This window comes from Chiloscyllium punctatum, chromosome 5 (genome assembly GCF_047496795.1).
Source record: "Chiloscyllium punctatum isolate Juve2018m chromosome 5, sChiPun1.3, whole genome shotgun sequence".
NCBI lineage: Eukaryota > Metazoa > Chordata > Chondrichthyes > Orectolobiformes > Hemiscylliidae > Chiloscyllium > Chiloscyllium punctatum.
In genome coordinates, this window is record NC_092743.1 from 101197715 (window position 1) to 101225335 (window position 27621).

The 27621-nt window shown below is 42.5% G+C and overlaps 1 protein-coding gene and 1 long non-coding RNA gene across 5 annotated transcripts in view; one reads left to right on the forward strand and one right to left on the reverse strand.

Moving 5' to 3' along the window:
- Nucleotides 1-27621, forward strand: part of LOC140477269 (myelin basic protein-like) — a 184119-nt gene that overhangs the window by 25260 nt on the left and 131238 nt on the right. For all 4 annotated transcript variants that reach the window (XM_072570866.1, XM_072570863.1, XM_072570864.1 and 1 more), the window contains exon 2: nucleotides 18827-18901. In XM_072570866.1, coding sequence (XP_072426967.1) covers nucleotides 18842-18901 — 60 coding nt within the window. In that variant the 5' untranslated portion in view covers nucleotides 18827-18841. The remainder of the gene's footprint in view (nucleotides 1-18826; nucleotides 18902-27621) is intronic.
- Nucleotides 1148-27069, reverse strand: LOC140477270 (uncharacterized). Its single transcript, XR_011960692.1, has 4 exons — nucleotides 26106-27069; nucleotides 21647-21768; nucleotides 19470-19657; nucleotides 1148-1323 (listed from the first exon to the last, which is right to left on the reverse strand). It is a non-coding gene; the product is annotated as an uncharacterized lncRNA (long non-coding RNA).

Below are 27621 nucleotides of genomic sequence, written 5' to 3' on the forward strand. Positions count from 1 at the left end.
TTTTCTCTAGATGTAGACATTGCAGGTAATACAGGCATGTACAGATAGCTTCATGTCCAAGTTTTGATGCCATGGAGGAGTTTGCTATGCCTCCTTTGTAGAGGGTCTGAGTTAGCCAAGTTGGTGTGGGGCTTGGGTCACATGCATACCTTCAAATGGATAAGGACAGTAGATTTCTTTCCCATAAGACATTTGTGAACCAGTTGGATTTTTACAAAAAACCAGTCCTTGAATTACTGTTAATCATTTTCTGATTTACGAATCCTGCAACCAGCACTGACCTACGAGGCGTCGACAACATTTTAAGACAGTCACAATTGAATTGGACTTTTGATTAAAAGTGAGATACTGTGTATGCTGGGAATCTGCAATACAAATAGAAATGCTAGAGGAGCTAAGCAGGTCTGGCAGCATCTGTGAGGAGAGAAACAGTCAACATTTTGAGACTTTTCAGGAGTAACTTCAGTGTAATGCAAAAGGAAGTAAGCATAATCAGAGGTTCTGTCTTTTTGTTGAAGATTTTAAGACCAGGCTATGTGTGTTTGTTAGACTTCAGTCCTCATTGCCTGGTCTCCCATGTTCTATCATCTATAAAGTTGGGCTTCTCCAAAACTCTGCCTATGCCTTTGATGAACTAGGCATGTTCAGACTCTTCACCCCTAATGTATTCTGGAACCGAAATTGATTCCAATTCAAAAAACATTCAGTTTTAAAATTCTGGTCTTTGTTCCAATCCTCAAAGACACCTGTTCTTTTCCAGTGCAAACTGTGCAGCAAGCCCAATATTAATTGCTCCATTATTACAGACCATGTCTTCAGTTGCTCAGGCCATTGGCTTTGGAATTCCCTTTTCATTGCCTTTCTATCTCACTTGTCACCTAATATGTCCTTATGTGTCCAATTTTGTTTAGGTTTCCAGTTTAAACCCTCCTTGGGAGAGTTTGATGTTAAAGCATTAAACATATACAAGTCTTTTGATTTTAAAGATCAGCTGCCTTGTTAGAGTGGGCAGTTGGGGTCAACAATTCTTGATGTGTGACAAGAGGTTCCAACACATGACATCCCAAATTTATCCCAATAAAATGCTTTTGACCAGCTTTAATACGTATGTAACCTGTCAAAGTACAAAGCCACTTCCTCTTTTCTGGGAAAAAAAACTGGATTGTTCTTCATGCTCAGTGATTTTCTTTTCAGTAGATTTATCCCATGAGGAATCTTGTCCAGACCAGTAGGCTGTCCTGGATAATTGGAAAACCTACAGAGATTTTCAGAGTCCAAGCCAAAGTTCCTTCCTTAATGAACATCACCAACCCAGGTTCTTGCCTAATGGGAGAAAACAGAAACATTGATTTGCCAGGTCAAATTCCTTGCTGAAGTCAAACTTTAATCAAAAACCATAATTTGGACAAATTAACTAATACTTCAAATTATGGAAAAACAAAGGGTTACTTCCTCATTAGAGATGTTCTCATTGGATATTTGAATTGTACTGTCGATTTTTATGAATTGTTCTTTCTTTATATATGCTGAAAATGTGTTGCTGGAAAAGTACAGCAGGTCAGGCAGCTCCTCCATCGCCAGACCATAGCAACACGACGGCTGGAGGAAGAGCGCCTCATCTTCCGCCTAGGAACCCTCCAACCACAAGGGATGAACTCAGATTTCTCCAGTTTCCTCATTTCCCCTCCCCCCACCTTGTCTCAGTCAAATCCCTCGAACTCAGCACCGCCTTCCTAACCTGCAATCATCTTCCTGACCTCTCCACCCCCACCCCCACTCTGGCCTAACACCCTCACCTTGACCTCCTTCCACCTATCGCATTTCCAACGCCCCTCCCCCAAGTCCCTCCTCCCTACCTTTTATCTTAGCCTACTGGAGACACTTTCCTCATTCCTGAAGAAAGGCTCATGCCCGAAACGTTGATTCTCCTGTTCCTTGGATGCTGCCTGACCTGTGCTTTTCCAGCAACACATTTTCAGCTCTGATCTCTAGCATCTGCAGTCCTGACTTTCTCATCCTTCCTTTATATATGGTAAAAACAATGACTGCAGATGCTGAAAACCAAATACTGGATTAGTGGTGCTGGAAGAGCACAACAGTTCAGGCAGCATCCAACAAGCAGCGAAATCGACGTTTCGGGCAAAAGCCCTTCATCAGGAATAAAGGCAGTGAGCCTGAAGCATGGAGAGATAAGCTAGAGGAGGGTGGGGGTGGTGAGAGAGTAGCATAGAGTACAATGGGTGAGTGGGGGAGGAGATGAAGGTGATAGGTCAAGGAGGAGAGGGTGGAGTGGATAGGTGGAAAAGAAGATAGGCAGGTCGGACAAGTCAAGGAGACAGTAACTGAGCTGGAAGTTTGAAACTAGGATGAGGTGGGGGAAGGGGAAATGAGGAAGCTGTTGAAGTCCACATTGATGTCCTGGGGTTGAAGTGTTCCGAGGCGGAAGATGAGGTGTTCTTCCTCCAGGCGTCTGGTGGTGAGGGAGCGGCGGTGAAGGAGGCCCAGGACCTCCATGTCCTCGGCAGAGTGGGAGGGGGAGTTGAAAAGTTGGGCCACGGGGCGGTTTGGTTGATTGGTGCAGGTGTCTCGGAGATGTTCCCTAAAGCGCTCTGCTAGGAGGCGCCCAGTCTCCCCAATGTAGAGGAGACCACATCGGGAGCAACGGATACAATAAATGATATTGGTGGATGTGCAGGTGAAACTTTGGATGTGGAAGGCTCCTTTAGGGCCTTGGATAGAGGTGAGGGAGGAGGTGTGGGCACAGGTTTTACAGTTCCTGTGGTGGCAGGGGAAAGTGCCAGAATGGGAGGGTGGGTCGTAGGGGGGTGTGGACCTGACCAGGTAGTCACGGAGGGAACGGTCTTTGCGGAAGGCGGAAAGGGGTGGGGAGGGAAATATATCCCTGGTGGTGGGGTCTTTTTGGAGGTGGCGGAAATGTCGGTGGATGATTTGGTTGATGCAAAGGTTTGTAGGGTGGAAGGTGAGCACCAGGGGCGTTCTGTCCTTGTTACGGTTGGAGGGGTGGGGTCTGAGGGCGGAGGTGCGGGATGTGGACGAGATGCGTTGGAGGGCATCTTTAACCATGTGGGAAGGGAAATTGTGGTCTCTAAAGAAGGAGGCCATCTGGTGTGTCCTATGGTGGAACTGGTCCTCCTGGGAGCAGATATGGCGGAGGCGGAGAAATTGGGAATACAGGATGGCATTTTTGCAAGAGATAGGGTGGGAAGAGGTGTAATCCAGGTAGCTATGGGAGTCAGTGGGTTTGTAAAAAATGCAGTGTCAAGTCGGTCGTCTAGTCGGTCGTCACTAATGGAGATGGAGAGGTCCAGGAAGGGGAGCGAGGTGTCAGAGATAGATTAGATTAGATTACTTACAGTGTGGAAACAGGCCCTTCGGCCCAACAAGTCCACACCGCCCCGCCGAAGCGTAACCCACCCATACCCCTACATGTACATGTACATCTACAGATACCCCTTACCTAACACTACGGGCAATTTAGCATGGCCAATTCACCTGACCTGCACATCTTTATGACTGTGGGAGGAAACCGGAGCACCCGGAGGAAACCCACGCAGACACGGGGAGAACGTGCAAACTCCACACAGTCAGTCGCCTGAGGCGGGAATTGAACCCGGGTCTCCGACGCTGTGAGGCAGCAGTGCTAACCACTGTGCCACCGTGCCGCCCATTGATAGTCCAGGTAAATTTAAGGTCAGGGTGGAATGTGTTGGTGAAGTTGATGAATTGCTCAACCTCCTCGCGGGAGCACGAGGTGGTGCCAATGCAGTCATCAATGTAGCGGAGGAAGAGGTGGGGAGTGGTGCCGGTGTATGCTTCCTTTATATATGGCTAGTAATGTGAAGATTCACTTGCCCTTGTCAACAATTCAATGTTCCATTTGAAAATAACCAGTATTCTGAGAATTTGATAAAGTGACATTGGCCCATGTTTAAACCTAATAATAAAATTATTACATGGGGTGACAAATCAATATGAATTTGGAACCTGTCTGAGTGCTGTCAGTGAGTAAGTGACTGGTGCATTTGTTTTTCTCAGTAATTTCTTTGTTCGATGGGGTTGGCATGTCAATATTGTCTGACTCAAATATGTCATTTTGTATTATTTCTGCCAAACAAAAAAAGAAGTGCTTTGGCTGTGAAATACGAGTGCAGTCAAAGAAAAAAGGAAGTTGTGCCTGTAGTACTTCCATGGCCTCTGTATGACCGAAAGTATTTTTAAAAATTTTATAGCCAGTGAAGAATTTTTGAAGTGTAGCGACTGGTGTAATTTAGGAAATGCAGCAGGAACTTAGATGGTGACTAGATCCCAGTAATGTTTTTTTCTCTCCAATGTGTAAAGACATTGATATAACATTGATAGGACTACACCATTGCGTTACACAATGTAATTTGCAGCAATGTGCATGACTCACTGAAGTGCTAGCATTTGCTCTGTAGTTGGCATGCTAATCTCGGAGTCAGAAGATCATTGATTTGAGTGCCAAACAGAGACTTGAGCATAAATCCAACTGAACCTCCGGTACACTACTGAGGGTGTGCTGCACTGTCAGAGAAGCCATTTTTCAGAACAGACTTAAAAGAAGTCCTTATTTTAGTGTCTCAGGTCAACAAAACTACATTGCTTGATCCTCTTGTAAAAGTTGGACAGAGTTCTCCCTGATGTCATGTCCTGGCTGATGTTTATGTCTCAAAAGATGCAACTAAAAGAAATTCTGATTCTCATCATTTCCTGGGAACAACATGAGCAAACATCAAATACACTTCGTCAGAAAATTTCCCAAAGTGTTTCACATCTAGCAATTGTAAAATGTTTATATTCATTTCTCATATTGGCCACTTTTGGAACTGCCATACCTCCTAAGCAGATTTTGTTTTGCTGTTCAGTTGTGATGTAGACTTTGTGATTTAGATATATTTTAATATCTTTTGTTGTAAGTTAGGTGTGTTTTGATCTTTGGTTAGTAACTCAATAGGATTTCTGTGCCTGAAGTTAATTTAACTGGCAAGTAATTTTATAGCCATGTGACTTATTTCCAAACAGTTTTAGAGGCCTAGCTTTAGTACTTCGTTTTGTCAACCACTAATGGATTTTTATTTATCTTCGATTGTTTAGCAAGCCAGCAATGCAAATAATGGGGTCTCCTGGTTTGTTAAAGATTTCTGGAATGTGGCTTTCTCAGCTTAAGGGCAACATCTTTGGCTTGGAGAGAGTGAGCATTTTTTAAAATGTAGTTTTTTATTTTGCGTTTTGAACAAATAACCTGATGAAGGAGCTTGTATCCAACAAGGTTCCAGAGAAGAGAAGGAAAGAATGAAACTATATTATCTTTGAGTAAGGAATTAGTGAGTCGCAGAGCACAAGTGTTGGAATAAAACTCTGAAGAGGTTACTTAAAGATGAGTGTAACAGGCGTGTAACAGCTTCAGGAAGAAGCTCATCTGCAGTTTGTCTATAAGCAAGTTGTAAGTGATAATTATTGAGTTGGTAAAGACAGGATGGACTCTAGTGTGAGTTCAGTACAAGTGCTGGTTTTTGGGTATTATGTAAAAGCTGTTTTGTTTCATTACTATGTTTATAAAGTAGTGTTTTGGGACTATACTTATATTGTGTGTTTAAAATTCTTTGAATTAATATTACAATTTTGATTTATTTTCATTTTATTTGTTTCATAAAACAGAAGTTTACTATTAAAGCAAAATCTGCAGAATTGCTACCACTGCACCACAAGATCCCTGAAGTTGCTAATAGAACTGTCATATATTGTCAGAATATTTTAGACATTTGCTAATCATCCTGTTCAGGTGTTAGTACACATTTTTGGAGATGAATCCAGACTTCCCTTGCTCAGAGGCAGGGATACTACCACTGCACCACAAGTGCCCTTCAGAAGAGGTTTTTCTAATTCACACTGTTCAACATCATTATTATACATTTCTCGAGCAAATGGGACTTGAACCCAAATCTTCTGGATAAGAGGTGAGGCCCATTTTGGTTTGGAGATTTTCTAATCAACCTGATCAGAGATGCTATCACATGACTCTAAAGCAGATGGGATTTGAACCTGGATCTTCTGGCTCCAAGGACCATGATGCTATTATTGTGCTACAATAGCCCTCCCCTTCTGGTTCAGACTATATTTCAGTCTGGTATAGGCAACAGCCCGAATTGACCTAATTGTGAGCACCTTTAATCAAACTGCTCATACCCATGACATTAGGACTTAAACCCAGAACTTTGATACCGGAAAGTAGGGAACACTTGCCACCAATATACTCCCTACAAATTCAGAGTGCACCCTCCAATGATGATCATCTTATCTCAATTAACTCCTGAAGCTCTCCTGCTCTTTCAATTTTTTTTTAAACAGGAGTTGTGTTTCTAACATTGCCACCAATGACAACAACATTCGCAGTGAGTGTTGCTCACTGCATTCCATCAAGTACTAACTCAGGCTCCTCGAACACCTGCGCGTGCACTACTCTCCCTCCTCGTCCGCTTTCCCCTTTTTCCCCTCATAATTATGGAATTATTATTAATTCAAATATTTACACTTACTAATACTCCATCTCTCTTTCCTTCCCCTCCCCTCCCAAAGAAGAAACTGGAGGCTTTACTGTTCTCTACATGGGCTGTTTAGGTTTGAAACAATGGTAGATTTTCTGGTTTGGGGAAGTTGATTTGGATGGTCTGAGGTCTGTTATCTCTTGAAGTGGAGGGTCTTTAATCACATAGGAGAAAGTGAGGACTGCAGATGCTGGAGATTAGAGTCGAAAGTGTGGTGCTGGAAAAGCACAGCAGGTCCAGCAGCATCTGAGGAGCAGGGGAATCAACATTTTGGGCAAAAGCCGTTCACCAGAAATTCCTGATAAGGTGCCTCACGGGAGGCTGCTGAGTAAAGTAAAGGCCCATAGTGTTCGAGGTGAGCTACTGGCATGGATTGAGGATTGGCTGTCTGACAGAAGGCAGAGAGTTGGGATAAAAGGGTCTTTTTCGGAATGGTAGCTGGTGAAAAGTGGTGTCCTGCAGGGTTCAGTGTTGGGGCCGCAGATGTTCACTTTATAGATTACTGATCTGGATCAAGGGACTGGGGGCATTCTGGTGAAGTTTGCCAATGATACAAAGTTAGGTGGACAGGCAGGTAGAAAGATTTTGGAGAGTGGTCCAGGAAATGGCTGCTGAAATTCAACATGAGCAAATGCGAGGTCTTGCACTTTGGAAAAAAATGAATACAGGCATGGACTATTTTCTAAATGGTGAGAAAATTCATAAAGCTGAAGTACAAAAGGATCTGGGAGTCCAGGATTCTCTAAAGGTTAACTTGCAGGTTGAGTCAGTGATTAAGAAAGCAAATGTAATGTTGTCATTTATCTCAAGAGGGTTGGAATGTAAAAGCAGCGATGTGCTTCTGAGACTTTATAAAGCACTAGTTAGGCCCCATTTAGAATACTGTGTCCAATTTTGGGTCCCACACCTCAGGAAGGACATAGTGGCATTGGAGCATGTCCAGCAGAGATTCACACGGATGATCCCTGGAACGGTAGGCCTAACATATGATGAACAGCTGAGGATCCTGGGATTGTATTCATTAGAGTTTAGAAGGTTGGGGGAGAAACCTACAAGATAATGTATGGCTTGGAAGGGGTGGACGCTGGGAAGTCGTTTCTGTTAGGTGGAGAGACTAGGACCCGTGGGCACAGCCTTAGAATTAGAGGGGGTCAATTTAGAACAGAAATGAGGAGACATTTCTTCAGCCAGAGAAAGATGGACCCCGTGGAATTCATTGCCACAGAGCACAGTGGAGACCAGGATGTTAAATGTCTTCAAGGCAGAGATTGATAATTTCTTAATCTCGCAAGAAATTAAGGGCTACGGGAGAGCGCGAGTAAGTGGAGGTGAATTGCTCATCAGCCATGATTAAATGGCAGAGTAGACTCGATGGGCTGAATGGCCTTACTTCCACTCCTATGTCTTATGGTCTTTAATCTCATGTGTTTCTCCTGCGCAGGATTTTGGCGATGCGTGCCTGTTCTTTATAGTTACGCTTGTGCCTCTCTCCTATAACTGGTGACTTTTCTTTGCAGTATTTTTTGATCTTTGCATATGCATATGGCCTTCCTCTTATTGGTATCTTCCTTGGAGTTGGATATATCTCATCTTAAACTTGCATCAGTGGAATTTGGTTCTCATTCCATCTGTAAAAGTACATTTGAAGTAGGTGGAGTTATTACTTCCAATTGAATATTTTGTGATTTAAGTATTGCCTGTTATTGTTGGAGGAGTTCTTCAGAAGGTAGTGTGGTCAGACTGACCTTGTCCCTTCCAAATTACCTCAAACTCTTATAGCAAATGTGAATGTAGAGTAAATTATTTACAGTACTGTGTGGCAATTTGTCTCAACTCTGTTGCAGATGCTGCCACTGTTTGTTTGTCTTTCACTATACATCCTCTTCACTGCAGATGGCTCAGTTACTACCTCTTTCTTCATGCACTTCAACTTGAACTTTTCAACTTGGCATCTGGTCCTTTCAGATGCAATATTTCAGCCAAATCTTTGCAGTTTGTGCTTCCTCTCTCATGTAGAGTATGAAATGAAATGTTTTCTTGTACCATACCTAACCATAGGAGATGCTGCTTTTAGTTCAGATTTCACCGTGAGCATGCAGAACCCAGTAAACTTTTTTTTTCTACTGGTTTCTCCTTGAGCTTTTTGCTGTTTAACCTCTGTCTTTTGAATCAGGTTAAGAATCTGTATTCAGGGGACAGAATTCTTTTGCTATGAAGTACTTCAGGGTTTTAACTAGAACTAACAATGTTTTCTAGTATTTGGTGTACTGTAGTTTGGAATGCATGCATTTAATGTTAAGTGTGGTGCTCCCAAACCATGTAGCTTAATTTCTGACAGCTGTAGATCATGTTTTGTCAATCCAGAGTCTCTGTCTATCTCTCTCTCTCCCACTCTCACTCTCTCTTCGCCCCCTTCACTCTCTTCCCCCCCCCTCACTCACTTTCTTCCCCCCCCACTCTCTTTCTCCCCCCCACTCTCTTCTCCCCCCTCACTCTTTTCCACCCCCCCCCCCCCCACCATCTCTCTCTCTCTCTCTCTCTCTCTCTCTCCCTCTCTCTCTCTCACACCACACACACCACACACAATATAGTGACAGATGCTGTTCTATATAATTGAAATTTCTGAGATGCCCAGTGCTGGAAGCATATGTCAAAATGTTTGTTTGGGCCATTGATTTCCTTGAGGAAAAACTTTCGGTTTATCTTCTCCTGGAGACTGATCGACTTATGTGTCTTTATGCATATAGTTTTTCCAATTTTTTTTTTCTGTGTCTGGCTTCAGTATGTTTTCCGACTGTGACCACCGTGCTCTAAATAAATATATTCTGTTTTAAAAGCTGAACACTGCCTGCATCTGTCTGGTTTCTCTTGTGTACTGTATTGGCAATTTGTATCTCATTCTTCTGACCTGCATTGACCAATCTAATGTGAGTTTTGTGGATTTCATGAAAAGAATCATTAGCTAGATCTCCTGTGCCAAGTTCTGTTCAGATGGATCTGATTTTGCTTCTAGAATTTTGCTTCACTCACCATCTGAAGGCTTCCTGTAGAGTTGGAACACATTTTGAATTACAACTATATCTGACAGATCTGACAGACCTGTCAGTACTGCTGACCACAATCCAGTCTGCTATCAGTTCTGACTTTGTTTCTGTATTTACATTTCTCAAATAGCCTGTACATAACATTAATGAAATCATAAATGGATTTACCTGCAAGTGTTCTTTTGTTAAGTCTTTCCCTTTCAAGAATTAGTGGTTGATATGATTGGTAAACATTTTATCCCCTTCACTTATTCTTTGACAAGCAGTGACATCTTCTATCCTCTCAACTGCACACAGAAGTGTATTCACTTCTTGAGATTATGTCTTTGTATCCAGTGTAGAATCCATTCTGTACCTCAGAAATGGTCTTGCCTAGGATGTCCAACTTTGTGTTCTGTTTGGACCATCCCTGAAATGAAATTTCCGCGGCAATACTCTTTCTCTGATGCCACAGCTTTCTGATGTGTTTAGTTGTCTTTATATTTTTAGAGACTTTCCTACTGTAGTGACAGAAATTTTCCCATGTTTTGTGATTGCTAGGAGGGTTTTTCATGCTTCAAGCCACTCTGACTGCTGCTACATTCTCTTTCTTTCCCAAATGAAATCAATTGCCCTTCTTTTGTCTCTGCTTTAAGTGGTTTATTTGGCAGCTTTCTCAGCTCACTACTCTAGGCTATATAAGATTTTTTCTCCCCTGTGGCCCTCTTAGTTTCACTTTTCTAGCACTACCTTTTATGGTAACCAAGTGCTCTGCCCGATCAAAGCTGCAACTTACTTTTAGAAGTATTGTCCTTTTTAACCTAAAGCTGGAATGACTGACTGCATCAATAAAGATCTTCCTTTAATTGTACAAAGAGATTTTTGACTTTGGTTTATGCAGTCCTTGACATCTGACCAGCTCCATTCAGGCTCAACTATCTCCACAGATCACCGCCTTGCATTGTAACTTGTATCTCTGCCTTGGAGACTCCTTCTGATCTCTTATATCTTCAGTCAGATTTGAAATGCTTTCTGTGCCCATTCTCTAGAGTATTAGTCTTTTTTGCTGTTGCCAAGATTCTTGTGGGATCCACTCTCCATCAGCAGCCAGCAATCTGTTTCCCTGGAAGTCTTCCGAGTTGCTAATGTGTTTGTCTTTTTGTTGAAGCCCTGAGTTTTAATATCTCTTATTTAGCACCAGTTAATAAGCCGTTCTGACCAGTATTATTTCTGTTATGGCAACAGCCATCATTGGGACTATGTTGTGTTGTGGGTTCCTTCAAACCAGAAAGTATCTAGTCCAGATTGAGGGCCTCTACCTCTTCAGCTCTGAGTAGAGTCACATTGAGTGAACAATGAGGTTTATTACTTAGCTGCATTATTCACAGGTTGCATGAAAATGATTTGTATTACTTAGAGATTGTTAGGACCATAGCAGCTGCAAATCTGTCTCCTTCAAATTCCTTCTCTACTCTGACAAAGACCCTGTACTGGAAAAGATTTGAGGGATTGAAAGGCCTTGTGATGGGATGGATGATGTCCAATACAAGTATAAGGTGTCTCAATTTTTCTCTCCTGGGACCTTTTCTGCGCAAGATTCTCGTTGGCCTTCTGTTGTAAACGGGTCTGGAAGGGTCAATACTGAGAAGTGGTATCAGCACCCTACTACTGTAATGTCACATGGAAACATTGAAACTCTGAGGGGGACCTAACATCCAGGGTCTCCCCATAGGTTGGACGCTGTTACAGAGACTAGCAACATAACTTGCAGTAAACTGCAGTAGTTCTTTCAATCGGACAAGGAAGTGGCCTATCCTTCTCAAACTAGACCAAGCAAGGTTCCTGCTGACTGCCAGTGTACACCACAATGAGGTGGGGGGATATTGTCTATACACTAGATTAGTGTTTAACTTTACGTACCACATCCCCACACCATCCTGTTTAAAAACAGCATCAACAGCTGCGAGAATCCAAGGAAGAAAGAGCCTTGCCACTCCTATGCATGAGGGAGCTTGTGTGGACAAGACAGGTCCTGGTGGGGCCCAGAGGAAAGGCTTTCTTACTACTTGAAACCTCCTGCTGGTTATGGAGGTGGTTTGCCTGCAGACCCTTGTAATTTGAGTTTCACCGTGACTCGACATGGAGTTTTGATCAGTGACTTTAGTTCTGGGGTGTTCTCTGCTGAGCTGGGTACTGTGCATCATTTTATTTCCCCTCCTTTTTGCTTGTGTTGATCACTCATCCCTCACCACTCCCTGCTTTTTTTGAATTATTAATTGTCTTCCCATTTCAGAAGTTGGGCTTAATCACTGATTGAACTTTGCCCAGTCTTGCGCTTCATTGGCCTGCCTTAAATAGTTTCTGCCTTTGTACACGCAAACTTGCATTCATATTGTGCCTTCAGAAATAGTGAAATATCTGAAGGCTGTTTGCATGAGTGGCTATCGAATTTCAAAAATGAGTTATGTCAGGAGATGTTGGGACCAGTTACCAAAGGCTTGGTCATCAGGGTGGGTTTTAAGGAGCATTTTAAAGGAACAAGTGTTGGCCAGTCTTAGTGAGGGAAGTTGGGACTTGGCAGCTGAAAGCTTTTGTCTACATAACAATTCATGTTTTAATTGAATACAGTTGCTCTCCTTGAGTTGCATTGTTCATTGCTAATTGCCAGTAGATTGTAAATTAAATAGAACTAATGTCCTTCCGAGCAGCTGAAAGGAATAATAATTCTCAGATTATGGAAATGCGCAATGTCGTCTGTCATGAATTCCAGTCATTTCTCACTTTTTGTTTAAATCTGAAGGACTGTATAGTTTTTTTTATGATAGCAATTGAGAATAATAGTTAGGAATCTTTAATGCTTCACTGGTTGGGTCCTCCGCAGGGATACAAAAAAAATTATGTTCTTTTAGATACATTTATTAATTCTACTAAGTATCTCTTGAAAATGCATTGTTCATGTTCAAATGTTGTTCAGTTATGGCATCAACATGTTCACAATGGTGATTTTTTTTTTGCATTGAGGGTGTCGAATGGAAAAGAACAACCTGACCATTTTTGAGGCATTAGGATTGATGTTATGGCTGCAGCATTGGGATTGGGCTGGAAGTGTAGCATGTTTAAACTGTATTCAAATCTTAAACATGAAAAAATTAAATTTGGTTCCAGTTTTCAGGAGAGCTCTAGCCATTCATTTTTCTTGCTATGAACTTGTATCTGATTTCTGTTAGACTATGGGAAGTCTAAAGATTTCTAGAACAAAAAGAGGTGGAGTCGGCTTCTTGGGCATTAACACCACTGTATACCAGTGGGGCTGGAAAACCTCTTTATGTGCTGTTGATTTTAATAGGCGGACCAGTAGTAACTCCATAAACAAAAGCTTTACCTCTGTGAAAGCATTCTGCTGTGTTCCAAAGACAGTTTTATTGCTGGGTTACTCCTTTCCAAAGGGTGTGCTACAAGCTGCAAGGTGGCCATATGGGTGTGAGCAGATGCCCGACTATCCAACCACACTGGTAGCTACAAGAAATCTGGAATAGTCTGTCTGTCTGTGTCTGTCAGGGACAAACAGATGCAGACACGCTGCTCGTTGGATGCTGCCTGAACTACTGTGCTCTTCCAGCACCATTAATCCAGTATTTGGTTTTCAGCATCTGCAATCATTGTTTTTACCTTGTTGATTTTAACCCGACTGCGAATCCTCTTGCAAGGATGCCTGCCTTGAAGAAATTTTCCTCCTCTCTCTACAAGAATCTCAGGGAGTCCCTCTCCCACTACAACTCCCAGGTCATTTTACTCTATGCTACTCTCTCTCCCCACCCCACCCTCCTCTAGTTTATCTCTCCACGCTTCAGGCTCACTGCCTCTATTCCTGATGAAGGGCTTTTGCCCGAAACGTCTATTTCGCTGCTCGTTGGATACTGCCTGAACTGCTGTGCTCTTCCAGCACCACTAATCCAGTATTCTGTAAGTTGTGTCTTGCCTCAAATTCATAGGGTGTCCCATTCCTCACGTAATATGTTATGAGTAAACTGGTCTAAATTGGAGTTTGGGTAATTTTGATGGTATTAAGCAAGAACTTTCAAAAGCTGATTGGGGCAGATGTTTGCAGGTAAAGGGATGGCTGGAAAATAGGAAACTTTCAGAAATGAGATAACAAGAGTCCACAGACAGTAGTTTCCTGTTAGGGTGAAAGGAAAGGTTGGTAGGTGTAGGGATGACTAAATAAATTGAGGGTTTGGTTTCAAAAAAAGGAAGCATATGTCAGGTATAGATAGAATAGATCGAGTGAATCCTTAACAAGTATAAAGGCAGTAGGAATATACTTAAGAGGGAAATCGGGAGGGCAAAAGGGGACATGAGATAGCTTTGGCAAATATGGTTAAGGAGAATGTAAAGGGTTTTTACAAATATATAAAGGACAAAAGGGTAACTAGGGAGAGAATAGGCCCCTCAAAGACCAGCAAGGCAACCTTTGTGTTGAGCCACGGGAGATGGGGGAGAAACTAAATGAGTATTTCCTGTGGCAAATGACTTGGAAGATAGAATGTAGGGAACTAGATGGTGACATCTTGAAAAAGTCCATATTACAGAGGAGGAAGTACTGGATGTCATGAAATGCATAAAAGTGGATAAATCCTCAGGACCTCATCAGGTGTACCCTAGAACTCTGTGGGAAGCTAGGGAAGTGATTGCTGGGCCTCATGCTGCAATATTTGTATCATCGATAGTCACAGGTGAGGTGTCGGAAGACTGGAGGTTGGCTAACGTGGTGCCACTGTTTAAGAAAGGTAGTAAGGACAAGATAGGGAACTTTAGACTGGTGAGCCTGATGTTGGTGGTGGGCAAGTTGTTGGAAGGAGTCCTGAGGGACAGGATGTACATATATTTGGAAAGACAAGGACTGATTAGGGATAGTCAACATGGCTTTATGCATGTGAAAATAGTGTTTCACAAACTTGATTGAGTTTTTTTGAATAAGCAACAAAGAGGATTGAGGGCAGAGCGGTAGATGTGATCTACATGGACTTCAGTAAGGTGTTCAACAACGTTTCCCATGGGAGACTGGCTAACAAGGTTAGATCTCACTGAATACATGGAGAACTAGCCATTTGGATACAGAACTGGCTCAAAGGTAGAAGACAGAGGGTAGTGGTGGATGTTTGTTTTTCAGACTGGAGGCCTGTGGCCAGTGGAGTGCCACAAGGATTGGTGCGGGGTCCACTGCTTTTTGTCAATTTTATAAATGATTTGGATGTGAGCGTAAGAGGTACAGTTAATAAGTTTGCAGATGACACCAAAATTGGAGATGTAGTGGACAGCGAAGAAGAAGGTTACCTCAGATTGCAATGGTATCTTGATCAGATGGGCCAATGGGCTGAGGAGTGGCAGATGGAGTTTAATCTTAATAAATGTGAAGTGCTGCATTTTGGGAAAGCAAATCCCAGCAGGACTTATACATTTATACATAGCTCCTTGTAAGTAGAGTTGCAGGTAGATAGGACAGTGAAGAAAGCGTTTGGTATGCTTTCCTTCATTGGTCAGAGTATTGAGTAAAGGAGTTGTGACGCCATGTTGTGGCATACAGGAAGTTGGTTAGGCCACTTTTCGAATATTGCTTGCAATTCTGGTCTCCTTCGTATCAGAAAGATGTTGTGAAACATGAAAGGGTTCAGAAAAGATTTACAAGGATATTGCCAGGTTTGGAAGATTTGAGCTATAGGGAGAGGTTGAATAGGCTGGGGTGTTTTACCCTGAAGTGTTGGAGGCTGAGGGGTGACCTTATTGAGCTTTATAAAATCATGAGGGGGCATGGATAGGATAAATAGACAATGTCTTTTCCCTGGAGTGATGGGGAGTCCAGAACTAGAGGGCATAGGTTTAGGGTAAGAGGGGAAAGATATAAAAGGGACCTAAGGGGCAATCTTTTCACACAAAGGATGGTGCGTGTGTGGTGGAGGCTAGTACAAATGCAGCATTTAAAAGGCATCTAGATGGATATATGAATAGGAAGAGTTTGTAGTGATATTGGCTGGGTGCTGTCAGGTGGTACTAGATTGGGTTAGGATACCTGATCGGCATGGACGGGTTGGACCGAAGGATCTATTTCCGTGCTGCACATCTCTATGACTTTGTGATTCTATGGTCAGCTCTCACAGACTCCCTGACCTGTTGTGCATTAGTAGTTACTTCCTTGACACTGAGGCCACCTCTGTAATTTCACTGTGAAAAGATTTTTCTCTCAGCATCTCTATCTGCATTATATTCTTGGTCTAAAATGTGTAAGCAGATAGTTTGTGCCACGCAGTCATTTATTGCACACTCCATCATTTTAAGGTTGTTACTGTTCATAGAACTTCTCAATGATTACCTCCCTTTCCTAGAAGCAGCTGTTGACCATTGGGCTCCTTTAAGAGCGCTCCCTGCACATCACTAATCTTCAGTTATACCTGGTTGCATGGTCCCTATGTCCTTCGATTCCTCTGTCCAAAAGTCTACTGACATTGTTTCTCAAATATATCCAGTTTCAAAAGACAGAACTCTACTGAAAATGTCACAACTCCTTACTTGGGATTAAAAAGGTGGTCTTGCCAAGTCAGCATGATTGAAAAACACTTTAAAAGCGCATTTAATTTAAGTAGCTTGAAAGTGTACTTTCAAATTGTGATCCAGCTTAACATTAGAAGGTATCTGAAGAAATTGCTTCTGATTTTCCTACCCACATTCATAGAACTAGATGTCATTAAATAATGTGAAATAAAAACCTCACCAACATATGCAAAAAGAATTCTTGTATTTTTGGTTACTTCCAGAACCATCTAGCCAAGCCATCTGGAAAAACAAGCCTAGTTCCCATCAAAGAACAAGTAGTACATTGCTTCTGAATATCCCACACATGCAGATGTCTCTAATGGGAGCCAAGCCATGTTTTGTGTATTACTCTTACTGGGCATTTATTTTATTGTGTCTAACGAGAAATAATAGGTTTGCACAGAGAGAAGAATGCAGGTACTGGTATACTGCAAATGTAATTCATGTGATAACTTTATACCATTCGTTTCAATTAAGCTGGTAATGTATGTTGCCTCTGTTGCTGACCTAGATTGGCTCCCAATCCAATCAAGTATGATTTTTATTTTTAAAATTCTTATCCTTTTTGGCACTTGAATATTTGGTTGCTGTGCTTCATCTCTTTTCTCGCTCTCTTCTCGCTCTCGCTCTCTGTCTGCTCTGTATAAAATAAAGCACTTTAACCAAGCTTTTAATCCTGTCTTAATGCAACATATTATGGTTTGATGTCAATTTTTGTTTGATAGATCTGTGAACAGCGTTTTACTACATTAAAGGCACCATGTAAATGCAGTTTGCTGTTACACATAATGGTAATGATATATCAAAATCACATCACGTTTGAGGGACTTGAGAGTGTGTTTTTACAAATCTTCATAACAAATTCATACAGCTGTTAAAATCACATGAAATCCTAGCCTTAATAGCGCCATAGGAGTACAAAAACAAGGGAGTTACACTAAACCGCTATCAAACACTGCTTGACCTCAGCTACAGCTTTCTGACTTGTAAGGTAATGGTTTATGTCATGGTGATCAATTCATGTTCACTCTTAACTGCTGTCTTCTGGATTATGTGAATGATCTGCAGTGACACTGGAATGTTTTCTCTGGGCCTCCAAGCTGTGAGGTAGCCGCAGGTAGTCAAGTTATTTGGGAGTTTTATTCGCAAGTGTCAGGGTATGTCCACTTAGTGGTTGAGTCAGAGATTATCTGATATTTTTGCCTGGGCCTACAATGGGCCTTGTTTCCACGTGCCCTCAGGAGGCGACGCTGCTGAGCACTTGGTGAATTTTGGGGAGGCAGTGTACTCTGGAAGAGACTTGTACATTTGACTCCCTTGTTGCACTGCTACTGGCCAACTGTATGGGCTGAAAACGAGAAGCAGGAAGCACATTAATTCCAGACATGTTGAGAGTGCTGTGCTTAATGCTGGATACCATCCTCTCCAGGATGGGTGCCATGATAATAAAGATGATACAAGGGTGAGGGACTTCTATTGTGTGAGGAGAGTGGAGAACTTGCGATTAAGCTCCTCAAAGTAGTGAGGTTCAGGGGAGATATGAGAGGTGTTCAAACTGTAAGACAAATGGAAAGGCCTTACAAATACTGTGGTTACATACACAGGTCAGAAGCTGGGAATTCACATGAGTAACCACTCCTTCAAACCCCTGCCCCCCCAGGTCCATCTAACATCTATCATCTATAAGGCACAAGTCAGGAATTTCATGGAATATTGTCCATTTGCCTAAGTGGGTGAAGTTCAACACCATCCAGTTACCCACTTGATTGGTACTTCGTCCACTATCTTCAACATTTAGCCCATCCGCAGGGGGCTGCAGAGTGATACCAGTGTATACCAACGACAAGGTGCATCTGCTAACTCACCAAGGCTCCTTTTGACATCACCTTCCAAACCTGTGACTCCTGCCACATAGAAATCACACTCTAAACAATGACCCACTGTTCTCTGTCAAGGTTCTACACTGCTTGCATCCTGGCCTTTAGACATGTCTGCCCAACTCCCCCTCCCCTCCCCCTCCCCCCCCCCCCCCCCCCCCCCCCCCCCAATAAAACAAATTCAGCTGCACCTCTTTACATCTATTTCCCCCACACCCCACCCCAGCCATTGCCCACCCCCAATCCTGTCAAACTTGTCCAGGCCCCCTCCCAAGGACTCTCAACACTGCTGCTCAATGCAGCCTTGGCCCTTCATCAGGACTGGTGAAGGGTTAAGCCTGAAACTTCAACTCTCTTACTCCTCAGTTGCTGCCTGACCTACTATGGTTTTTTTTTCCCAGCGCCACACTTTATTGACTCTGACTTCTCCAGCATCTGCAGTCCTCGCTATCTCCTAACTTTCATTAGCAGTCAATTATTGACCGACTGGAGGCTGCCCAATTTGCCTTTGCTTGCATTTCAGTCCTCCACCCCAATGTTTCAGTACATCAGTTGTGCACTTCATAATTGAAACCATGATTGAGTGATCCTCCAATTGCATCTCATTTAAAATGATTTACAAGGCAGTTTGTATGTTTTTTCTTTCTGTTCGGTTGCTGCTATTTCTAATCCAGCAAATATAAGTAACATTTGCAAATCGTCAAGCTTAATGTTTTCTGTGTCAAATAATTTGTGTTTATGTTTTCTTTCACAGCTCCACAGAGTCAGAATGGGCAACCTAACTGGTAAACATGACAGTCATCATAGTCCTACAGACCAGTCTTCCAAGGTAAGGACATTTGCTTAACGAATTAACTTCACTTTCCAAGTGGGTGCACAGAGAATCTCCAGTTATTGATTTAAACATTTTGCAAAGTCATTTACTTTTGGATAGGATATTGATTGTTTTTTTTTAAATCCAATTAGTTTTGCCTTTAGATAACACTTTATATGAAGTAAGGAGATCCCAGAGCGAAGCTCATAAAGTACTTTCAACATGTACTCACTGTTGTAATGTAGTAAACATCTGTGCACTGTAAACCCCAGAGGCAACCATAAGATAATGGTTGTATGATTTAGTTTATTGGTAGTTAAGGGTTAAATATTGGCTAATGTACTGAAAGCCCCCTTGCTATGCTTCAAAGTAGGTGCTGAGGTAATTCTACTTGGGAGCCTAGATGGGGCTTCTATTTTAATGTCTCCACTTCATACTTTAATTCTCAGGAGCCTTATAGTCTCCTGGTCAGTTTGCTGAAACTGCAACTCTTTGGTTACCACAGGATTTCCAAAACCTCCTTAATTGCAGCTGCCTGTCTGATTCATAAAACAATGCTGTGGTATAGTGTTGGCTGACTTACGAGATAAACAGGAAGCTATTGCACCAGCCTCCTTTTTGTCTTCTCCAAAATTGCAAGGCTTCCTGTGTGCTGCTTGAAGTGTGGCCTGACTGGAGGCCCCTACTCTGTCTCCTGCAATCAGGCCTCCAAGTACTCCTGATGGCCTTCACCACTGTGTAGAATGGGATGCTTTCCCTCCCAGGATACAACTGTAAGCAAACCATGGGACAAAAGTTAACTTTTGTTAAAATCACTTTGTTTGAGAGAGCTAAGTGAGATTGGGGGTAAGACAGTGGAGCATTTGTTTGCTTCCATTTGGAAAAGACCTTGAAGTGCAGGTTCATAGTTCCTTGAAGATAAGAGTCTCAAGTAGACAGGATAGTGTATAAATCATTTGGTATACTTGCCCTTATTGGTCAGTGCATTGAGTATAGGAGATAGGATGTCATGTTGTAGCTGTACAGGACATTGGTTAGGCCACTTTTGGAATACTTCGTTCAATTCTGGCTTCCCTCCTATCGGAAGGATGTTGTGAAACATGAAAGCGTTCAGAAAACATTTACAGGGATGTTGCTGAGATTGGAGGATTTGAGCTATAAGGAGAGGTTGAATAGGCTGGGGCTATTTTTCCTGGAGTGTTTGAGGCTCAGGAGTGACCTTTACAGAGGTTTATAAAATAGTGAGGGGCATAGATAGGATAAACAGCCAAGGCCTTTTTTTTTCTTGGGGTAGGTTTAGGGTGAGAGGGCCAAATTTAAAAAGGATCAAGAGGTAACTTTTTCACACAGAGGGTGGTGCTTGTATGGAATGAGTTGCCAGAGAAAATGGTGGAGGCTGGTACAATTAAACAAATAAGGGGCATCTGAATGGGTATATGATTGCGACAGGTTTGGAGAGATATGGGCCAAATGTTGGCAAATGGGACTGGATTAATTTGGGATCACTGGTGGCATGGATGGGTTGGACCGAAGGGTCTGTTGCTGTGCTGCGTGTCTCTATGACTTTATGATGTGCAAAAGTGACAAGTCCAGAGTTTCGGCATGTTGTGAGCAACTGGAGTGAGGGGGGAGGTGCTGTTCATGAAATCTGGATTGCCTTCAATTTAAGTTGCCAATCCTCATACTGAAGTGCATTTTTGTTTTAATTTAATATTAAATCGTAGCAGCTTATCACAAGATAGTAAGTGTAGTTCACAGCCAACATTGTTACTTTATCTCTATTGTTTTCGATCTAATAAACTCTGAAGTAATAGTTTGCAACACTCTTTTTAACTGCCGTTGTTGATTTCCCATCGTTTATTTTGAAAAATAATTTCTGCAAAAACATTGAGGTCAATCTATTTTCAAATTTATTTGTTGAGATTCCTCCCTCTCTCTCTCTCTCCCTCTCTCTCTCTCTCTCTCCCACATCCTCCATATTTTTGAAAGAATCATTTCTGGTGAGATAATGCTCGCTATGAACAATACCATGACATTCCTTGGTGAGGGATCGAGAAGAGTGTTTAAATAATTTGGAGAACTAATCCACTTACAGACAATTGAGGTTTTCAAGCCAGTGGAGACAATGTAGTGGAAGTGCCTATCCTTGACTCATGGGAGACATCTTTCCTGTTTAGAAATCAAACTTTAAAATCATCTTCCTAAGTCTATCATTTTACAATCTGTTTTTTCCCAGGATTTTGAAAACACTGAAGGATAGGCAAAGATGATGGCCCATCAAAGATACCCTTGTTCTCATGTGTGTATGTTCTCTTAGGAATTCTTGGTTTTGCAGATAATCAGTCACTGGATTGAATTAAAGGCTCACCTGCTGGTGGATTTGAAGGGGATAAGGCACGTTAGATCCAAAGGGTGGTTTGCCTAAAGCTGACTTACCCAGGTCTGCCTGTAGTTAGGTATAGCCTATTTTAATTATTGCCCCACACAATGACATCATCTCCCCACAGCTGGGTGTTAACCACCTGTGAGAGGGTCCTATGCCAAGCTTCCAGCCTGGCAGATTTGTGCCATGGGCAATGGGGGTCCATCCTTTATTGGGGCTCCCTGCCTTTCCTCCCCACCCAACATGCCACCCAAAACAAAAAAGAATATTCCCAACTGACCCTTTGATATTATTAGACTTGTGTGGTTTCCATTTATAGAGTCTATTAATGCCAAGTTTGTTTTAATTGTGAAAGATGTTTTTTTGTTAAAAATTACCTCCTGGGTGAAATTCTGATGAGCCTTCATAACGCTTTTGTTGACTTGATCGGCTGAACATCCAGTAGCTGTTTCAGTTTGCACATCCTGCTGGCTTCCTTCCACAACAAAAGATTTAAAAACTGTGGGCAGAGGAAAATCTGAGAGATTAACAGAAAATATTTGAAGAGGGCAACTGGTCAACGGCATTTGCAAAATTTCAAACGTAGTTCTGAATATTTTTAGACCAGGAAAGTCAAACCTGCAAATATTACAATAATAATTACCATAATTATCACACCCTTCACAACCACAAGTACTGTATCCAGTTCTGGTCGCCTATTGTAGGAAGGATATTATTAAAGCTGGAGAGGGTTTGGCAGAGATTTACCAGGATTTTGCCAGGAATGGAAGGTTTGAGTTCTAAAGAAAGGCTGGGAATTCTTTCCCTGGAGTGTAGGTGATAAAGGAGGTGACTTTATAGAGGCTTATAAAGTCATGAGGGGTATAGATAAGGTGAATGGCAAATGCTTTTTCTCTAGGTTGGAGGATTTCAAGACTACGCATATTTTTAAAGTGATAAGAGAAAGATTTAAAAAAAAAGACATGAGAGCAATTTTGCTTTACAGAGAGTGGTTCATGTGTGGAAAGAACTTCCAGAGGAAATGGAGGATGTGGGTACAGTTACAACGTTTAAAAGGCATTTAAAAGATAATTACATGAATAGGCAAGGTTTGGAGGGATATGCGCCAAGCACAGCAAGAAGGACTAGTTCAGCTTGGGATTATTGTCAGCACGGACTGATTGGACCAAAGAGTCTGTTTTCTTGCCATATAACTCTGACTGTAAGCACGTTGGAAGCAATGAAGTAGTCTGAGGTGCACACACTGTTGTGACATAAGTAATGAGAGACTCATTCCTGATGAAGGGCTTTTGCCCGAAACGTCGATTTTCCTGCTCTTCGGATGTTGCCTGACCTGATGTGCTTTTCCAGTACCACACTCCCGACTCTAATCTCCAGCATTTGCAGTACTCACTTTCACCAATGTGCAACAAGTTCCCACAAACAAGCATGCTTTAATTATAAGATCTGTTTTAGTTGATAAATTGTGGCCACAACACCAGGAGATGTCTCTCTTGCTCCTCTTCAATAAAGTGCCATGCCATATTTTCCAACCACCTATGGAATACCAGATAGAACATCCATTTAATGTGCAGCTTGAAATCTAGAACCTTGAATAGGGCAGCTCTAATTGTCAGTGGGCTTTAGTTTTGTACTAAAGCCCAGGAATAGGACTTGAGCCCACAACCTTTATTGAGATCGCCTCCAACTGAGTCACAGAAACTGGAGTATCGATTTCATGAGTGGACAACTTTTATGTAGCCTAAAACAGGACATCTGATGTCAAGAGATGTTTCTTCAGATGCCCCACAAACCTGCAGTGTCCATTACCCAAAGGGAAAGACATACTTTCAAGGTTTCCTTCAAAGTCACACACCATCCTGACTTGAATGTATATTGCTGTGTCTTCTTCATTAGGGCAAATGTCTAGCTACCATATGGATGACAGAAGTTCAAAAAAGTAGCTTTGCTCTGCCATTACAATCGCCATTGCTTTAAGGTGACTTCCACATCACCAGAATATATTACAGATCGTAGAACATTACAGCACAGTACAGACCCTTCGGCCCTCTGTTGCGAAGACCTGTGAAACCAATCTGAAGCCCATCTAACCTATACTATTCCATTCTCATCCATATGTCTATGTTACGATCATTTAAAAGCCCTGAAAGTTGGCGAGTCGACTATTGTTGCAGACAGTACGTTCCATCCCCTATTACTGAATAAAGAAACTACCTCTGACATCTGTCGTATATCTATCACCCTCAATTTAAAGCTGTGTCCCCTTGAACTAGCCATCACCATCCAAGGAAAAAAGCTCACACTGTCCACCCTATCTAACCCTCTGATTATCTTCTAAGTCTCAATTAAGTCACCTCTCAACCTCTTTTTTTCGCCAATGAAAACACCCTCAAATCCCTTGTAAGACCTTCCCTTCTTGCCAGGCAATCTCCTCTGAACCCTTTCCAAAGCTTCCACGGTGACCAGAACTGTATGCAATACTCCAAGTGAGGTCTCACCAGAGTTTTGTACAGCTGCGGCATGACCTCATGGTTCCAAAACTCAATCCCTCCACTTAAAAAAAAAAAAGCTAACACCTTCTTAACAACCCTATCAACCTGGACAAAGAGATCCCTCTGCTCATCTACACTAGCCCAGTATCAATAGCCCAGTACTCTGCATTCCTGTTGCTCCTTCCAAAGTGAATCACCTCACACTTTCCCGCATTAAACTCCATTTATCACCTCTCAGCCCAGCTCTGCAGCTTAACTATGTCTCTCTGTAACTTGCAACATCCTCCTGCACTTTCTACAACTACACTCCCCTTCGTGTCACCTCCAAATGTACTAACCCATCCTTCTAGACCCTCATCCAGGTCATTTGTAAAAATGACAAACAGTGGACCCAAAACAGATCCTTGTGATACACCACTAGTACTTTAACTCCAGAATGAATATTTCCCATCAACCACCACCCACCACCCTCTGTCTTCTTTCAGCTAGCCAATTTCTGATCCAAACTGCGAAATCACCCTCAATCCCATGCCTCCACATTGTATGCAATAGCCTACCATGGGGAACCTTATCAAATGCCTTACTGAAATCCATATACACCACATCAACCACTTTACCTTCATCCACCTGTTTGGTCACCTTCTCAAAGAACTCAATAATGTTTGTGAGGCATAACCCACCCTTCACAAAACAGTATTGACTATCCCTAATCAACTTATTTCATTCTAGATAATTATAAATCCTATCTATTGCAACCTTTTCTAACACTTTACCCACAACTGAAGGAAGGCTCACAGGTCTATAATCTCTACTCCTCCTCTTGAACAAGGGAACAACATTTGCTATCCTCCAGTATTTTGGCACTATTTCTGTAGACGATGGAGACATAAAGATCAAAGCCAAAGGCTTGACAGTCTCCTCCCTCTCTACCCAGAGAATTGTAGGATAAATCCCATCTGGCCCTGGGGACTTATCTATTTTACGGTTTCCAGAATTGTTAACATCTCCTCCTTGTGAACCTCAATCCCATCCAATCTCGTAACCAGTATCACTGCATTCTCTTCAACCACATTGTCTTTTTCAAATGTGAATACTGACCAAAAAGGTTTCATTGACCGCTTCCCCTATCTCCTCTGACTCCACGCACAACTTCCCACTACTATCCTTGAATCTTACTCTAGTCATTCTTTTACTCCTGATATACCTATAGAAAGCCTTAAAGTTTTTCTTGATTCTATCTGCCAATGACTTCTCCTGTCCCGTCCTGGCTCTTCTTAGCTCTTTCCTGGCAAACTTATAACTCTCAAATGCCCTAACTGAGCCATCACATCTCATCCTAACATAAACTTTCATCTTCCTTTTGACAAGAAATTTGACTCACTTAGTAAACCACGGCTCCTGCGCTCGACAACTTCCTCCCTGCCTGACCGGTCCATACTTATCAAGGACCCGCATTAGTTGGTCCTTGAATAAGCTCCACATTTCAATTGTACCCATCCCCTGCAGTTTCCTTCCCCGTCCTATGCATCCTAAATCTTGCCGTGCCGCATCATAATTGCCTTGCCCCCAGCTATAAATCTTGTCGTATGGTATATACCTATCCCTTTCCATTGCTAAAGTAAACATAACTGAATTGTGGTTACTATCATCAAAGTGCTCATCTACCTCCAAATCTAACACCTGGCTGGGTTCATTACCCAGTACCAAACCTTGTGGCCTCACCCTTTGTTGGCCTGTCTACATAGTGTCAGGAAACCCTCCTGTACACATTGGACAAAAACTGACCCATCTAAAATACTTGAACTGTAGTATTTCCAGTTAATATTTGGAAAGTTCAAATCCCCTATAACAACTGACCTGTAACTCCTCCTGTCGAGGATCATCTTTGCTATCCTGTCCTCTACATCTCTGGAACTGTTTGGCAGCCAATAGAAAACTCCCAACAGGGTAACCTCTTTGCTGTTTCTAACCTCAGCCCATACTGCCTCAGTAGATGAGTCCTTAAACGACCTTTCTGCAACCATAATACTAGCCTTGACTAACAATGCCACACCACCCCCTCTTTTACCATCTTCCCTGTTCTTACTGAAACATCTAAATCCTGGAACCTGCAACAACCATTCCTGTCCCTGCTTTACCCATGTCTCTGAAATAGCTGCAACATTATTGTACCAGGTGTTTAGATCAGAGTGGTGCTGGAAAAGCACTGCAAATCAGGCAGCATTCGAGGAGCAGGAAAATCAACATTTCGGGCAAAAGCCCTTCATCAGGAATAGAGGCAAGAAGCCTCCAGGGTGGAGAGATCCTAGCCCCAGGTACCAACCCATACTGCAAGTTCACCCACCTTATTCTGGATGCTTCTGGTGTTGAAGTAGACACACTTCAAACCAACTTCTTGCTTGCCGGTACCTTCTTGCAACCTTGAAACCTTAGTTCTGACCTCACTACTCTCAACCTCCTGTATACTCAAACTACAATTTCAGATCCCATCCCTCAGCTGAATTAGTTTAAACCCACCTGAAGAGCATTAGCAAACTCCCCCCCCCCCCAAGGATATTGGTACCCCTCTGGTTCAGGTGAAGACCATCCTGCTTGTAGAGGTCCCACCTACCCCAGAAAGAGCCTCAATTATCCAGAAATCCAAAACCCTACCTCCTGTAGCCACATGTTCAACTCCTCTCTCTCCCTATTGTTCACCTTGCTAGCATGTGACATTGGCAACCAGCCAGAGATAACAACTCTGTCTGTTCTCGCTCTAAGCTTCCACCCTAGTTCCCTGAATTTCTGCCTTAAACCCCCATCTCTCTTCCTACGTATGTCGTTGGCGCCTATGTGAACCACAACTTGTGGCCTGCACTCAAGGAGGTGTTAACAATTGATAAAGAAAGCAGGAATAAATGAGAAGGAAATGGCATGAAGTAAATGCAATTCAGATACAAAAGGTAGACATAAAGAGATCTCATAGGAAAGAGAGAGGAAAGGGTGAAGAAGGTAAGGTGAAATTTCAAAATCACTAACCAACATGATCAAAATACAACAAATCTATTTGAATGGTTTGATTTGTGCTCATTCTAGCCCAGAAAGATTGCTTGGTATTGCATTAGCACCAATCACATTGTTAAAGTATTACTGCCATGTTATGAAGTAACCTTTCTGTAGTGCGCTTAATGGGCAATTATTGTACAAATCCAGCTAGTTCTTCAAAATAATGGGTGTTTAAGGATGACGGGACATTTGTGCAAAGTAAGTGATGTAAATTGACTAGAAAGTTCTTTGCAGTGTACCTTTTTATTCCTTTGTGCTTGTTGTCAGCTTTACTATACTGTCTTCCAGCAAGCGTTAACTTGTTCATACTGTGTCTACACAGAGAACATGGGATGGGAGAGAAATGAACATACCTCACACTGTACTGTCCTCCCAATTGTTCAATGCGCTTATACAGGGAGTATAAGACCATAAGACAGGGTGTGTGACAGGAGAGTGCGTGTGTGGGGAGTACAGCCCAGGATGTGTGACAGGACAGTGCGTGTGTGGGGAGTACAGCTCGGGGTGTGTAGTAGGACAGTGCGTGTGTGGGGGTACAGCCCGAAGTGTGTATTCTGCTCTACCGTTTAATCGTGGCTGATAAGTTTCTCAAACCCATTCTCCCACTTTCTTCCCATAACCCTTAATCCCCTTGATACTCAAGAACCTTTCTACTTCATTCTTAAATACACTCAATGACCTGGCCTCCATAGCCTTCTGTGGCAATATATTCCATGGATCCACTCTCTCGGCCTCTGGCAACTGTCTGTGTGGAGTTTGCACATTCTCCCGTGTCTGCATGGGTTTCCTTTGGGTGCTCCAGTTTCCTCCCACAG